At 36.7% G+C, this 18,175-nt stretch overlaps 1 protein-coding gene across 5 annotated transcripts in view; it reads right to left on the bottom strand.

Annotated features, from left to right (window-relative positions):
- GLIS1 (GLIS family zinc finger 1) overlaps positions 1-18,175 on the bottom strand; it is a 231,279-nt gene that overhangs the window by 124,118 nt on the left and 88,986 nt on the right. For 4 of the 5 annotated variants that reach the window (XM_081949644.1, XM_081949646.1, XM_081949645.1 and 1 more), the window contains one exon: positions 9,443-9,638. The exons of the other annotated variant lie outside the window; for it this stretch is intronic. In XM_081949644.1, the coding sequence (XP_081805770.1) occupies positions 9,443-9,638 (196 nt within the window). The remainder of the gene's footprint in view (positions 1-9,442; positions 9,639-18,175) is intronic. 5 annotated transcript variants of the gene reach the window in all.

Below are 18,175 nucleotides of genomic sequence, written 5' to 3'. Positions count from 1 at the left end.
AAATAATAGGGCTATGAAATCCTTCAAGAGAATTTTTAGAATGCACAGGAGCATGAATAGACCACCTCTTCTAAATGGCTAACTCATCTACATCTTTTTGAAGCTTGATTGCTGCTCCTGGGGATAAATGTCTACTTTTCATATCATTTTTACAGCAGAGCAAAACGGCATATGCTTCTAGATAGAGCTAGGAACATTTTTCAAAGGAAAAAAGATATACCGCATTAATAATTAAATGTTTAAAATGTTCTGAAACACCTCTTTCAAGGAATTTACACAGCCCTAATAAGTAACACAGCAACAGGTCCTTCCATCCTCTTTTTTCCAGCCAATAAAAAAGCATTAATAAAAGTATTTTTTAGGAGAATATTAGGATAGGTAGTAGTTTCATAATAACCCTTCAGATGAGAGTTCAATGAAGCTTATTGCAAGGTAAGGAGGCAGTAGTGTCTGCATCTGAAGCAGCTTCTTTAAAAAGATAAATATTCCCTCACTTACATTTCCTCCCTTCTGAACACTGCTTTATACTATCTTCAGGAAGAACGAATATGTAATTTGTCCTTATGTTACAGGCCAAAACTGGGTAGACTCACTCACAAATCTACCCATTCTGGTCCTAGACACTGCTCAAATAAGTAAGAAACTGCCAACGTCTTAGATGAAAACACATCAGACAGCCCTGAATTTTTACTGACAGACAACTGGCTAAAGTTGTTAATTTACCACTGTGAGATAGCCTCTGCAAAAGGACATAGTTCCACCAGTAGGAAGAAGATCAATCTTCCATTCTTACAGATTAATGGTTTCAGCTGTTTGGGGCATGGGATTTGCTACCACATCATAGTATAAAAAGCATGGTGACTTTGAAAAAAATTGTAATAACATTGAGTTGTGCAACGTTACATCTGGGTAACAAAAATGAAAGGCATATGTATAGAATAATCATAGACCCTGGCATAGAAATATTACATGTGAAAAGGATCTGGGTGTCCTTTTCAACCACAAGTTAAATATAAACCAGCAGTATGATGCAGCTGCTAAAAAAGCAAACGCTACTGCAGAAGCACACAGTGCAGTTTGTGAGATGTCATTGTGATTCTATTCTGCCCTAATCATATCCTACCTGGAATGCCATATCCAATCCTAGGTATCACAACTGAAAAATAAGAAACAAACTGGAACAAATCCAGGTAGTCAACTACCTAGAAATCTAGTCTTATGATGAATCTGGATAACTTTAGCCTACAGAAGAGAAGACCTAGGGAAGATATGGTAGCGGCCTTCAAAGATCTTAAGAACTGTCACACAGAAGAGGAAGCAGACTTTCTCTTTATTGCCCAAAGATTCAAGTTCGGGACTAATGAGTCAAAACTGCAAGGAAACAGGTTCATGCTACACATCTAGAAATCTGTCCTATGAAGAAATGTCATTTAATAGAAAAAAACTATCAAATAAAGTGGTGGGTTTTCCTTTCCTAGAGGTCTTCAAATGAGGTCTAGATGGTCATCTCTCAGAGATGTTCTAGTGGATTCTACATTAATTAAATTGTAGATTGGTTTAGATCATGGGTGTCAAACTCGCAAAATCACATTGCCGTCATGCGACATATTTTTCCTTTAAGGAGCAGGGGTCGGCATGGTTGCACATATCCGGCGGCCAGTTTCACACCCCTGGTTTAGATCAATGTTTTTCAAATTTCATGACATTAAGGTGTGTAAGATGGGATTTCAACTCTTGCTGGCTAGGGTATTCTGGGAGTTGAAGTCCACATATGCCAAGTTTGAAAAACACTCGTTTGGATAGCCCCTCAAGACCTCACCTAACCGTATGATTATGATACAAACCCTGACCCCTTTTGTGAGAGGTTATGGGGAGGCAGAGAAAAGAAGGAAAGCACAATAGACATAACAAATAAGTGTTAAAGGTGAGTCTACTGACAATTTATCTCAAAAACAGTAACTCAGTCAAGGTGACCCAAACCTCGGCAGAAGTTTTTCAAAGAGACTACCTGAATGATTACATGAGGATGGAAAATTTCAAGATTTCATGTTTCCAAGATTTTGTAAGATAGCTCCCCACCCCCCCGGTTCCCCGGGCTGGCATCAAAGATACCTTATTGAAATGTGTATAATTCTTATTTCCTTGATCTTGCCAGCTTCATGGAACCTGACATCGGCACTAGTGAACCTTTCCTAAATGTCTTATGATTCTCATTAGAGCAACAATAAAGCAGACAATTGTTAAATTTGAGAATGTAAATTTCCTAGATTAGTCAAGACTTCTGGACATCATGTTTTGCAACATGCAGATAGTCCTTGATTTACGACCACAACTGACTCCAAAATGCCCATTACTAAGCAAGACAGTTAAGGAAGTTTTGCGACATTTTACAACCTTTCTTGCCACAGTTGTTAAGTAAATCACTGCAGTTGTAAACTTAACACAGTTAGGTGAAGCTGGCTCCCAGACTGACTTTGCTTATTAGGTCACAAATGATGATCACATGACTAGGGACACTGCAACCGTGATAAATACGCTATAGTTTTCAAAAATCCAAATTATGATCATGTAACCATGGGATGCTGCAATGGTCATAAATGTAAAAAATGATCGTGTCACTTTTTCCACTGCGGTTATCATTTTAAACAGTCACTAAACAAATGTTTGTAAGTTGAGTACTTCCTGTACTAAAGCAGAAGTACTTTTGAATTCTATTAGATGAATGTATAGAAAAAGAGAATAAACAGCTACTGGATATGTGGAATATTATTCTTAAATTAAGAAGAAATGAGGAAAGGAAAAGGGTTTGAGCACATTAGGAAAAATAGATGATTTTGTTGGTAACATCCATTTTTTTCTAGCTACAATCTACATCAACTATTTTTTTAGGTTTTGCCTTGTTCTTCTAGAGTTCAAAGATAAACAATAAAAATTCTCTGGAATGGTCAGAAGAAATTTCCAGGAATGGTCAAAGAAGCACAGCAAAATATACTTATCATGTATTCAAATTATTTCATTTCTTCTTCTATATTGCAAATCTTGAATTTTGAATGAGTTATAAATTTAAGGGATGCTGACAATAGCCGCAACCATATATGTTTGTTTTTAACCCCTGATAGGACGTTTTCTTGAATTTATTTATAAATAATTATACACTATTTTTTTAAGTAGCCACCTCTCCCCCAAAATAGCTGGCAACAGGTATTAACAAAACTCCATTATTTTTTTCATTTGTAATGGCTTTTGGCTTGAAGATAAATATAGCCAATCAAAAACTCTGCTAGCATTCTTTATGAACAAGCACTAGTGAATCGTACGCTCTGAAATTTCAAGCAAAAAAAATATATATCCTGAAATTGTTGGCAAAGCTACCTAAGGTAGAGCGTTCTACTCTACTAAATATTTAAAAAGCATGTTTAAAGCAGAGATAGGGTAGATGGGAAAAGATGTTGATCCCTATATGACATCATTATAAATATGGTCCTTATTTTTAGGACACTCACTTACTTTTAGATAGATTTAAAATCCTAGGAAATAGGCTAAAGAAAACAGCTTAAGAGTTGTGTTTAACATAAGGCAATACGGAAGATGACAGAAAATGTCAACATCTTCCTCTCCTTCATCTATTCTAGAGACGTTTACTACAGCTGTGCAGTGCTTAAGACTCCAAGGCAAAAAGATATTTTGGAGTGTCCCAGAACCATCTGCAGCTCCTTAAAGCAGCTACATCTTTTTCCAGGGTCATGCAGCTGCCGTCTGCAGTCTCTTTTGGCCTTTGAATCCAAAGCAGTGTGCGGGCCTAACATTTGCCATTTAAGTGTCATTTGGCAAAAATAAATTTTAAGCCCTGAATCAGCTACCATCAGATAAAGTTTCAAGATATTTTACACAATCAAAGTGCACTTACATTTTTCTTCGACTGACTTAACTTTGTTGCAGGTTTGGTTTCATCTTAGCATGCAGCGTAAGAATATTTTACAACACATATGCAGTGTTGGGTTTCATAGGGTAGGAGGTGTCAGGCAGGCTGACAGAAATAATGACTGTATCAAACGGAAGTAAGTGCAATGTAAAGAGGATGGATTCATTTGTCTCCATTTACTATGAGTTGTAGGGCGATAGTGCACAAGTTGGTCCCTAAAGAAACCAGCACTAAAATTGTGTTTACAATATTAATGAAAAGCACTGCTGGTACTGATGTTATATAATCCTAGTAATATATTTCTGCTACGAGATAATCTAGAGTATTTTTACACTTAAGATTTTGATTAATCAATCAAGGGAAAGCCTAAACAGAAAAATTATATCTAACTAGTATTAAACACAAAGATATTAATGTGTTCCTTGGATCCATATTAGAAAAAAAGTGATTGTTTCAGCACTAGACAGTGTTTATTAGATGTTTTGCCAAGCCACAACCATATTACCAGCATCATCTAGGAATGCCGGGTGCAGTCATGTTTCCAGAAGCTTTCTAAAACTCTAAACACAAGTGATGAAATTAGGTTGAGGCTATCAATTACAAGCACAGATCACAAGTCACATTCAGCCATCAATTACTTCTTGAATTTCACTTTTTGAAGTCTGGTTTGTCAACTAGTCACACTGTGAATTCATAAGAACACTATACAGATAATCTACTTACAACAGTTCATTTAGTAGCCATTCAAAGTTACAACAGCACTGGAAAAAGTGAGTTATGACTGTTTTTCACACTGTTGCAGCATCCCTCTTGATCAAAATTCAGAAGCTTGGCAACGGAATAGTACTTATGATGCTTGCAGTGTCCCAGGGTCATATGATCACCTTTTACGATCTTCTGAGAAGCAAAGTCAATAGGAAATCCAGATTCACTTATAAACTATGCTTTTAACTTAACAACTGCAATGATTGACTTAACAACTGTGGCAAAAAGGTCAAAATATGGGGCAAAACTCACTTAACAAATGTTTCACTTAGCAGCATAAATTTTGGTCTCAATTGTGGTCGCAAATCAAGGACTATCTGCAGACTGAATTAAACTTGAAGAATCAGTAATATGCCTCTCTTTTAATATAGCTATGATCTCTAATAACAAATTTATGTTGACTTGAAACCCAATTAATTTGCAGTCTCTGTCAGCTTGCAATGGGGATATCCCTTGAGAAACCTACCATAATAATTTGGGCTTCCTTATCAAACAGTCACTTACTTTGGAGGGTTTGAATACAGTAATAAGGAAGGAAAGTGTTACAAATGTACAACTTATTTGTGCTATGAAAGACAAGGCATAACCACTTTGCTGAAGCAACTGGAGGGTCCTAGAAAACGTGGTAGTGATGGTTGATAAATCAGATGTCAGGTAAAGGAACTTTTAGACAGGGAGAGAACGATTTTGATGGGAAATACGTTCCTTGAATATTGGATGGTTAATTTTGCCTTTAAAGGAGTCAGACAGTTTTGACAGATCTTAGCAAAAAACAAACAGAAGTTTAAACCAACGCTTTTATAACTTCACTGGAGACTATCATATAAAGGTTTCTTTATACAATAATAGTGTAAGGAGCTGAATAAGAATGCACATATACCTGTAAAGAAAAATAATCATTCATTTAGTTTCAGGAATTTCTCCAGAATCATCTTCTCACCTGATTTGTCTTTTCTTTATGTTTTATGAAGTATGTATGTTTTAGAAATCTTTCTAATAAGATTCTGGTTAACACATTCATATTTATTTTTGTCTCTCTCTCTTCCTCTCCCCCCCCCCCAAGAAAGTGAGTTTGGGGGGGGGGAGACCATTTGTAGTTGTAAGTAGAAATGGCTCTCAAGAGTAGCAGCAGGAGGAAGGGAATAGTTCTGAGGGAAATGCTTAAAACACGATGGGGGAAGAAGGGCAACGCTGATCCCTGGGTCACCATAGTGCCTGTAATGCCAAAAGCAGGCAAACTAATGACGAGATCAACAAACTGATATATATTCACTATTCAGTTACTGAGAAAATGGCAAAACTACAGAACCGAGGGCAGGTTTCAGGAGTAAAAGGAATTATTTCAGTCACCTGTTGCTTTATATCACAATAGCATCTCTTTCATGTTCTGTGGCATAGAATCCTGTGTTGTTCTGGGAATCTTCTCTGAAACAGAGTTGTAAGGAGTTCATATTTCATAAGGGAATACTATGATCCCCTGAATACAGACATCTGTCATTTCCTCATTAAGGATTTTTCAAAAAGCTCCTGAAAAGATCTAAGCCCGGTCTTCTCTTCCTCCTTTTGTTTGCTCCAACCCCAATTATCTTTGCATCATAATTGTCGTCAATGACAGAATAAAACCAGCTTGTTAGTAGTAAGCATGTGGATTCCTAACAAGGTCAAGATGGCGTTAACATATATAATAAAATTAAGAACAGCAAAGCTTCCATGACTGAATTAAAATCCTTGCTGTCTCATGCTGGGGCTGTAAAAACTAGCATTAGTATTCCAGATAAACGCTCAAGTTTTGAAGAGCTTTTGTCAATTACTATTCAAATTTTCAAAGAAGCAAAATATTTCAAGATTTTGTGGTGTTTTTTTTTTTAAAAAAGGTTCGTGTTTATCCAATTAATCACTCCCAATAAAGGAAGGGTATCTGTCAGTGGACAGATTTCCCTCACAGTCTTCAGCATGGGCACAAAACTGGTCTAAAATGCTGAAGGAATCCTCCAAATTAGATATGGAGGCCATGAGCTACAGAATATGAAGGCCAAATCTTACATGGTATTTACAAGTGTGTTTCGCCAAACATGATAAATACAAGAAGTATATTTTTTATTTTAGCAAATTTCTGTTTCAGTAAAAATTCCCTATCTACGAAGGAAGCAGCTTGACTGAAAATCTGATTAAAATGTTGTTTTACAACATTAGTTTTAAAAGGTATGTTTCAGTTTCTTAAATAAAATTGATCTGAAAATAAATATTGTCAGATTAAAATTACCAAATCGGTTAGTCAATAATCACAAAAATGTAAAAGTTTGTATTTCTTTGTTTTTATCAATAAAATTCATCAATAAAACTTAAAATAAAAAAAACAACAAAATATTTTATGGAACAGTAATACAAAAAGGCTCAAAAGACTCCTCCGAGTAAACCGGAAGTGACTTCCGGTTTGCTTGGAGGGTGGTTTTAAGCGTTCCGAAGGCTTCAGGGAAGCATCTGGACAGTCCCTGAAGCCTCCGGAGGCCCTCTGGGAGGGCGGGGGAGCCTCCTTTCGCTCACCCAGGCTCCTATAAAGCCTCTGGAGCCTGGGGAGGGTGAAAAATGGCTTTTAAAAAAGTGAAGTCAGCTGGCCAGCGTGCGCATGCGCGCTGGCCAGCTGACAGGGCAGTGCCTCGCGTGCCCTGACAAATGGCTCCGCGTGCCAGCTGTGGCACGCGTGCCATAGGTTCGCCATCACTGTTCTACACAATGGTATAGAATTATAATAGTAAAACTGCTTCCTACATTTTGAAATGTTATGCCACTGAGCTAAAAGATGCATGGTATTTCTATTTCAATCTGACAGTTAAAATTAAAAAATAATTTATTGCACTGCAGCAATTTATAATTTGGAAAAATAAACCTATAGTAGAGTTGCTTGCTAAATTTTGTCATTCAAAAGCAATTCAAAGGGAGAAAATTGTGCTCCTTTTGTAGACACGTGTAACCATCTTGCAGATTTTGACCCACCCACACCATAAATCCTCAGAATCAAGTAATAGGCAAAACAATTGGGAATCTCTCTATAAAAGTAGGATTTTATGGTACAATGATTTGAAGTGCAGCTATTCTGCTGAGTAATGATAAAGATATACTCTTACTCAAACAAACCTTGTACATCATCTGCAGAAATACAATTGCCGTTATCTCCTAAGAGGATAATTTTTATCCTACTACATTTAGAAGCCTTTTTTAGAAATTGAACTGTTTGATGGCTTTTATTCTTTGTTTTAAAAGTACTGATACTATTAAGAAGACTCTATACTGTTGTATCATCTTACAGGAGATACTGCTTTACCTTTTTTCCTTTCATGTTGTACCTTGGAACTATCTACTTTCTGGTACTTGAAACTAAGCCTCTGTTCCACTTTAAATTTAAGCAGATGATTTATTTTAACTCAGATTACAAACATTTATTATCATCCACCACAGCTTATGGGAAAGGCTAGAGATCAATTTGAATACATAGAAATCATGCTCTGTATAAACCCTACTCAACTCTGGAGAAAAATGTGAAAGATATTCTAGCTCTCTCATAAGGCTCAACAGACACACATATCCAACATATATTACATAAAGAGGCAAAGTTAAAAGAGAGTGATGTTTTATCTCTACATTAAGTAAATTACTATCTTACAGAGTGATTAGCCAATATTAATTTAGCTTTAGGAAACCACACCAGATACTATAGCAATGAAGGAAATGAATTAACTTGAAATACCATAGCATTATTCAAAAATAGGAATGACCATTGCTAAAACAGAGCAGAACTATTTTTCAGAATTAAAGACCTAAATTAGTTTACAAAAATCAAAGAAATGGCAATGTGCCACAATTTGTTCATGGTTCATGGAATTTGTCAAAATGGCTGCCTTCACAAAACACAGTAAGCCAAAACAAAATATGGTTTAATTACTACCTGATATCAATTTGCCCTGGGCAGAAGGTTGGACTAAAGAATCTCCAAGGTCCCTTCCAGCCCTATGATTCTATGATAATAGAGAAGATTGTCCTGGGATGTGGTTGCTACTTTCATTAGGAATTTTGAATTAGAAGTGCATGATAAGGGATGCTCCATCAGGAATATTTTTTTGGAAAAGAGCTGAATCTGTTCTCTTTAAAGTACAGATAGTTGTTCTTGAATAACTACTAATTCAGTGACTGTCAAAGTTACAAGGATGCTGAACAAGGGGGACTTTATGACAGGTCTTCATAGTTGTGGTCAACACATACCCTCTGTCATATTGATCACAATTTGGGTCCTCGGCAATGGGCTCATAATTATGACAATTGCAGCTTCAGTCATCATTTGCAACCTTCACTATTGGCTTCTGACAGACAATATCAATAGAGAAGCTAGCAAGAAATTGCAAATGGTGCTTATGTATCCATAGGAACTGCATGAAATTCACCTAACAAACATAAGTACACTGCCACAACTGCCATCATGTTGACACAATCACATGGCATTCTATTTTACAATCGTATTGTTTAACAACTACCACAGATAAGAAAGGATTACTTTCCTTTTGGATTGCAGCTAAATCATCCATGTTCTTCTGTTGAACTATCCTGCAGCAACAAAGTGCACTTCAGGTATAAGGTATAACTGTAACAAACTGAAAGGCTGGTGAAGGCAGGATATGCAAATGTGGAACCATATTCAGTGGGGAACTGTCACAAATTCAAAAATGGTTGTACACGTAAGATAAACAAAGCTGAAAACAATACCTGGTATCTGCGCAAGACATGTTCAGTTGACTAACTTGGAGGAGGCTTTCACACGGCAACAGGTGCTCTCGGGCAAATGAGTTTCCTGAGTGGGAAAGCAGGTTCTGCCTACACACAGGCCCCAAACCATTTGTCATCTCCATGTCCACCATGTTATTCTCAGAGATCAAATTACAATGGCTGAAGCCACAATTCACTGTTAAAAGAAGTGAAAGAGAAAAATAAGTATGATCTCTTTACCAAGAGAGTTGAAGTCTTTCTCGTGGTTCCCCTCCACCATATTCCCATCTGCTTTTGACAATTGGTTTCATGAAATCAGGATGCAAAACAGAACATTTCACATTAATTGTGGTTCAGTTCTAAAAGATTTATCTACCCTGAATGATTATTAATGCTTTTTACAGAGAGCATTACAGTTTTAACAGGATTCTTTTCAAAAGGAATGAGCACTCTACTATGCACCAATGTTTTCTGTTTTATTTTGAACTGTTTTTTACCCAGACAACTAACAGTACCACATACATCCCTGCGACCAATTCGCTCACACAGGGAGGGACTCCTCCGGGTGCCGTCCACCAAGCAATGCCAACGGGCGGCGCCTAGGAGTAGAGCCTTCTCTGTGATGGGCCCAACCCTCTGGAATGACCTCCCCCCCGATATTAGAACTACTACCGACTTCCGCTCCTTCTGACAAAAACTTAAGACTCACCTGTTCCGACTAGCCGGCCTGGCCCACTTATAGTTCTACTCTTACCTCCTGGCGGATATTTTATTTGGGATAGCTTTTAAGGTTAATGTTTTTAACTTTTTAAAAAATTTTAATTTTTTTTAATCTAACTTAACTAAATTGTACAGGGAACTTCTACTACCTCCTCCAGTCCTATGTTTAATTTATTTGTTGTATACTTATAACATGTATATTTACTGTTCAACTATTTTAATATGACTGTACACCGCCCCGAGTCTCTTTTGAGAGAGGGGCGTTCTAGAAATCCAATAAAGTTAAATTAAGTTAAGTAAAAATTAAAAACATAAATATCTTATGAAAACAATCCAAATCAAGAATCAATTAATGCAAAAGGACCTACTAAAATAGAAATTCTTGATTCTTTCTCTAAAGTAGCAAGAATAAAGATTGAAAGAAATCCCCAATGCCTAAAATCCACTTTGCTTTGGACCCAACAAACCAACCTCAAAAAGTGACAGCATCTTAACCAACTCTGTGGTTCTTGCACAGAGGAAAAGAGGCCTGTAAGTTCAAATCAAAAGTTGAAATGGTCTACGGTGTCCTGCCAGAGCAGGGGGCTGGACTAGAAGACCTCCAAGGTCCCTTCCATCTCTATTCTGTTCTACAAATCCCAGAGAAGTATTTTAGAATTTCACTTGCTGCTCAATGTATTCTGCACAGGATGGAAGGATGACAATGATATAGGAATCTGACAATTAGCCTTAACTTAATATTCAAGTCACTTTATTAGTATCTAATATTTATTTGTTAAATTTACTTCCTGACAATATCACTGTGGAATTACTCTAGGCGGCTTACAATAATAAAAAGGAAGAAAAGTGAAAGGAGTATAAAGAAAGCAGAAGTAAAATATAAAATAATAAAAATAAAATACTGTCATCTCACCTACATGTTAGTTTTATTAAGAACGAGTTCGCAATATGGAAGCTCTTATAATGAAAAAAAAAATCTGACTAAAAAGGCAAACTGGATTTTTAAAAAGGATTTCAATATATTTAGTTTATACCAATATTAATTAGAAGAAAACTATTAAGAGAAAAAGAAAGTGAACTTAAATTATTTTGTGATTTAAACATTTTATTTTATTTGTTTATAAGTTAATAATAATAAGTCTCTTAAAGCGACAAATGACATGCAGAATTGTACAGCTTTGGAGCTAAGCTTCTTATTTTAAAGATTTAAAGAAAGCAATGTTTAAACTATAAAGTGTACTAACAGATAAATCAATATTATAGGCATAGAGTGGCACAATAACATACAGAAAGGAATTCTATTCCAATATTTGATTCTATTTGAAGAAAATTGTAGTAATTCCCAATTTTGTATTAATGTTAGTTTTACACATTAGCAAAATCAATTTTTTTTCACAATTTATATAGAATTTATTTGTGTACATTCTATACTAATTCTATTCCATTGGAGTAACTGGAGTAATTTTCTTTTTTTTTTTTTTTTTTGGCTTAAATAACTTTATTAGATTTTTCAAATAAAGTCATCAAAACAAACACAAACTAATAATTAAAAGAAGCGAAGAATGAAAAAGTAAAGGAAAAAGTGTAGAAGGAAAAAGCAACACAAGAAAATGATTTCTGATTTTCTTTTACAACAGACATCACTATAACGTTCATTTTTCTATTGTCTACCATTTGTTATAATCATTCAATCTACTTTTAATAATTTCATTTTTTCTGTTTTCATGCAAAAAGTCCAAAGGGAGTTTCCAATGAGCCTTAAAATTAATCAATGTCTTTTTTTCTAATCAAAGCTGTCAATTTTGCCATCTCAGTCAGCTCTTTCAACTTCAACATACATGCTTTCATTGTGAGTAGTGTCAAATGTTTCCACTGTTGTGCATATAAAAGTTTCACTGCTGTTGTCATATACAAAAATGAACTTCCATGAGTTTTTTGCATGAGATCCATGGGACTGCTAGGCTGTTTGCCTAGCAGTCTCAAAAGGAATATCTCTGGTGTCAACTGTACATTAATCTTTAAGATCTTCTAAGTTAATATACATATTTGAATCCAAAATTTTAGCTGTTCTATATGTCCATCAAGCATGATAAAGTTCCCTCTTGGTGTTCCCATGTCCAATATATACTGTATGTCTTAGATATATAAAGGTACAGAATATGAATAGTTTTCCTCCTTGTGAATGTAAGATATTCCACACAGAAATGGAAGATTACTGAGACTTTGAATTCTTAGTCGCACTATTGATTTTGAAATCTGAGTTTATCATTGCTAATATACTACTGTTTCCTGGGGACGTAATGTCAAATTCTTGATTAAGTCAAATCAGCATTGAACCAAATACAGATGGTTTATTGACATCACCTGTTCCTATGAGCAAAACTGCTGCAAAGCAATTGCAACCATTTGCTTCATCAAGTAATTTTAATTCAAGAAAGTAAAACACTGTAAGAACTACTGTCAACTAAGAATACAACAAGGTTATTGAATAAATAGTTACAACTAGCCAGCTTTCTCATTTAAAGGAAAGTTACTAATAATCTCTCACACACAAAAAATATGAGTCTGGATAAATAAATCCAATCAACTCACAACAGGATAAATTCATGGGACTTTCAGTATTGCAGTGCAGATTACTGCCATCACCTTGGTGCTCTGGCTGGTATTCTTCCACTTATAATTATCACTCTTTCTGAAGTGAAGCCATTACTTTATATTTTATTCCCTTCCTGTTTCAACACAATCTTATGATTCCTTATTTGTAGAAATAGTTCTTTCTATTCTTGGGTCTATCTTCAGATTAAAATGGCTAACGGTGGCGTTTCCATCAACTTAGGACTGGTCGCCTAGCTACCAGTCAAAACTATGATGGGCCTCCCTGGGGGATACTTATGACCCAGATTCAAAGTTCATGAGGTCACGTGACTGCATTTCAAGTAGTGAGCAACTACATGCAATTAAAACCATTTGCAGCATCTCAGAGTCATGTGGCCACATACTGCAGTTTTGCTGAAAACCAGCATTTACTTAACAACCCCTGCATTTGCTTAATGGACACTGTAAAAGATTGGCCGTAGGATGAGGCAGGACACTGTCTGAGGTACTAAACAACCAGCTTTAATGAACAACAACGAGAGAACTATGTACAACAAAAGATTCAGCACTTTCCTGCCTGACAGCTATTTATATGGAGCTGTCAGGTAGGACAACCAATCAGCTGTTCCTGACAGCCCGCGCTCAGCCAAGCCAAGTCTTAGCCAATCAGGCGCGGCTTGGCTGTTGCTGGCTGCCAGGACATAACACTCCTTCCCCCCCAGCGAGGACGCAGGCGCGAACGTAGCGCAAGCGTACTCGCTAAGGCGGACCCGCCCTGATCGTCTCAGTCCAGGCGGAGTCATCAGAGAAGGAAGAGGTGCCTGTGGAAGCTCCTCCCTGGTGGGAGGGTAGCTCCGGGTGACGTCGTCCGGACACAATGCAGAGGGAGGACTTAAAGGCCCAGGTAGGACGGGGCGAGGGGGCACGGCTGTTGGAGGCGGAACAGAGGAAGGTTGCCGGTAGGCGGCATCTTGGCAGGTGAGGCCTGACTGGGGGAAGGCCTTCTGGAACTCAAACCCCAGAGGGGCGTGGACGGATGGAGATGGCCATTGGAGTGGCTGCCTGCCGGCAGGCCCTAAATAGGCAAGGCCTGACTGGGGGAAGGCCTCATTGGGGAAAACTTCTGCCGGTTGCGGTGGAACTGCAGCTGGCTGCGGGTCGGATTGAGCTGGACCCTCGGTTGGGTGGCGGCGCCTTAGCTAATCCACAGGGCGCCGCCACTCGGACCCATCGACAAGGTGGACCCTGTTGGAACAGGGGCCAGTTATTTCCGCAATGGTAGCCGGCACCCACTTAGGGTCCCAGCCAGGACATAACAGACACCACACAAAAAATTTGCAAAATCACGTCGTCATATGGATGACCCAATTGATCAACATCACAACTTAAGCTTATAAAGGGCAGGTTTCACTACAACTGTAATTCAAGAACTATCTATATTAGAGGTGTCAAACTAGCGACATCACCATGGCGTCATATGACGTATCAGGATTTTTTCCCCCTTCACTAACCAGGTGTGGGTGTGGGCAGTGTATGATGTCATGCATGGTGCATGATAAATATTTATTTTTTTCTAAATATATATAGCAAATTTAAATGAAGGTTTTTTAATGTTTAGATAATAATTTCTTTCTTGTACATATAAATGTAATACTTGAGATGAATACTCAAAATCTAAATTCATCATACTCTATTAAACACCAATTATTTATTCTCAAAGGCTACCCCATTCCCTAATTATATAAGACGTAAATTAGCATGATTTTAATAAGGTTACCAAATGGATTATATCTTGGGTTTAAGACCCTCAATTATGCCAAGATTAAAATCAGCAATCCAATAAATGTTTCGAAGTACAAAAAAATTTCACCAATGGAACTTTACAGTGAAATTGCAAAGGCTGGATGGAAAGGGCAATCAATTCAAGACAGAGTTTGTATTTTAGGAATTTACCCAATTAAGAACAATGAACAAATAGTGGTAATGAATGTCACTTAAAACTAATGACTCACATTCCAAACAAAGATGGGTTTAAAATATTTGCCTAACACACTGAACTATCCCTAGAGGCTTTGTGGCTTTTGTGGCATCTGCTAAATTAAGTCATTTGCTTATTCTTACTATTTTGAGACATCATACACAATGCACCTACAACATGTCTAAAGATAGCTACTTTTTAACTGGCAGCTACCAGTGACGTCTCCTTTCAGAACGAGGCTTTATATGAGACTGATTTGAAATAAATCAAAGCATCCATCAGAGCAATCAGCACCAGTCCTGGGATTACATTTCCAGTTTGTCTTTCCACAACAGACAAGTACCTGTTTATTAGTCTAAGAGAAAATGAAATTTTCCTTTCTTAAAAAAGACTGTTTTGCAGTAAGACTGTTTATAAACCATGCAGATAATGCATTCCTGGCTAGTTAGGATAGGTGAATAGCTATCCTTTGGGATGAAGTCATAAATTACGTACACCCCAGAGCTGCATACACACCCAGCCTTTCAACAAAATGTTAAAATAAAAACTGGTGAGATGGGAAAAGAGATTTCTTTTACGGGAGGCAACAGTGCTATATAAAATGCTAAATTCAAATAAGAGTGATGATAAATACAAATCTATTTGAATAATCACCATTTTTTGAGTTTATGATATAAAAAGGAGCAAGCAAGTTGGCAATATTTCGATGAAGAATGAATCTTTGTATAGATTTTGGTGGAAGTAGGGGGAAAAAATAAACAACGAAATAATATTTTCAATGTGGACATCAGACACCATTTTTACAGATGCAATTATTCTGCAATGCGGTGATCCATGTCTGCAATTAATCTTGTCACATTGTTAATGAAATAATGTGTCTGTTAATTAATTAATGACTTTCAGTGAGGATTCATGGCAAACTAGACATCTCTGAAGGAGAGGAGACAGCACTGTGGTAAGATCAAGAATATGGTGAATGGCAATATGATGAATACTGGAGTGAAATATATCCAGAATAATTGTTCATACTTGTTATGAACAGCATTTCTTTGTATATTTTTTTATTTACTGTATTCTTATTTTTTCTATTTCTTTTTTATGCAGTCAACTTTTTTTGGTTTCATTTGTATTAGTTTTTACTATGTTTATTAAAAAACTTTAATAAAATTATTTGTGTGTGTGTGCTAATTTTAATTTTCTGATATTCAAGATTTTAAATTAAGCATCACTGATTACTGTCTAATAATTCAGAAGAAAATTAAATAAGTTGTTCAGTACCAGTTTGTAAAATCCAGTATTTTGTTTTATTAGTTTGTTAATTTTTCAAAGCTCTAGGTTTTGCATATATCATGTTGTACAATATGTCATTTAGTCAAAATGAGTTCCTTTCCCCGCTGCAACATGCCTTTCCTCAACATAAATTGGCACATTTATCTAGAAATGTGAGTAATAAACCTTAAAATAAAAGAATTAAGAAATTAATAATCTTTAGCACTTCCAAACTTTTAAGCTGGAACATACAGAATCAAAGTCAAAGTTAAACTTTTTTTTAACACCAAGATGGCAAGCACATGGCTCCCCCATTAAACTCCCAGTATACATCATCACTTATCATGCTGGCTGAGACCCCTTCTACCATAAATATCTCCATAAGCTTCTGGTGCTCCAGAAAAGCTGCTACTGTGGGTATAGAAAGAAGGAACAATTGATGGAATGATATGGGACATACCTGTGTAACAATAAGGAATAATCTGGTCACCCAGATTGGTTTTATTGAACAAAGTGAGACATTCTCCTTAAACATCAGATCATTTAGCTGTACATTATTTAATTTATTGCACTTTTGTACAGCTAAAAAATTCCATCTTTGGCTGCCTGAAAAACTTGACTAATATTGCTTGCAATGAACACCAAATTGAGGGTACATGTCTATCAGAGTGTAGTTTACTATCCTGCTTCGAGAACTGATACAATATCTGTAGCCAGCTACCCATATCATTGATAAACATTTAGATGTGGTCCAAATTCCATTATTGCAACTTGGATCCAAATCCCATTTTTTAGAATGAATGATCCCTCATTTATGTATCAGAAATGATTCTGATTCTACGTTCACACTCCCGCATCATTCAAAGGGCATTCATCCCAAAGTGCATAGCTAAATGTCTATGGAAATTCTCAGTCATCAAGTCATGGTTGTCCCAAAGCTGCTTCTTCAAGAGGCAACTGGACTTTCTGGGGTTTTTTTGAAGATGTTTCGCTTCTGAAGAAGCTAAAGAAGCTTCTCAGATGAGAAGCGAAATGTCGTCAAAGAAAAACCAGAAAGTCCAGTTGCCTCTTGGAAAAACATCTTTGGATTTCTGATACTGGTTTGTTAAATTAAGAATTAGATTTTTTTTTGAAATGTAGTTTCCAGGTAGTGGTTGCAGCCTTACAAACACACACAAAAAATGTTTCTATCACACATGAACATTAGTTATCATGCAGAGAAGTCACATAGACACAGCCACTACAGATGTTGGAAAACCACCCCAAGTCCTGACATAAACAGGAAACTGTGATGCATAGACAAGGCCATATCTTTAAACTGTAGAAGAAAAAGAAGTTGAAAGAAGCAGAACCTCTCTTTTGTGATACTTTTCTGAGCATATTCTGACACTGAGCAGAAAAAAGATGACAACAGTTGCACTTTGAAATTACTGCCAAAGAATGGTAAGAACACTGTATGTTCTTTCTAAAGAAAACGGCATCCAATTGTTCTCTTGCTATACAATATGTATAACTGGAAGGAAAGGGGGCTGTTCATTAACGTCAGCTGAACAACTGGAAACAATAATCTAGCCATATATTTGGAGGAAGAGCAGACCTCTGATTATACCTCTCAACTCCTAGTTCCTAGAATTAGGAATAGAAGTGAATTGTGATTATGTGGAGGCCACTATCCATTAATCCCTGTTGTTGGCTGCTTCCATGCTAAGAAACATTTCAATGGATAATCACCCCACCCCACCCCAATAAATGACCAGACACTATAATGGTGTAGACCAGAGATTTCCAAACTTAGCAATTTTAAGACTTGTAGACTACAACTCCCAGAATTTCTCAGCCAGCCACATTGTCAAGTTTGGAGTCGCATGCGCAGAAGCTGCGCATGTGGGAGCGAGCAAACCAGTAGTAAAAAAAAAGGGGGGGAAACCCACCAATGGGGCCTTCTCTTCCCTTCAATTGGCTGCTTGGTAAGGACCTCTTCATTATTTTCCTGTGAGCTGCTTGGAGAGTCCAAGCATGGGTTAATTTCTGTCCTTCTGCCCAATGGACTGGATTGAATTTTCTGACCACGCCTCTTGGCCTCCTTTAATATTCAGTTTTTCAATTCAGTCCAGCCCATTCGGACACAATTTAATAGTCTCTAGATTTTATTATTTTATTTGGATTTAGAT

This window comes from Natrix helvetica, assembly GCF_964273705.1.
Source record: "Natrix helvetica genome assembly, chromosome: 3".
Taxonomy (NCBI): domain Eukaryota; kingdom Metazoa; phylum Chordata; class Lepidosauria; order Squamata; family Natricidae; genus Natrix; species Natrix helvetica.
The sequence above is the reverse complement of the archived record's forward strand: the minus strand, read 5'-3'. Positions and strand labels throughout refer to the sequence as shown.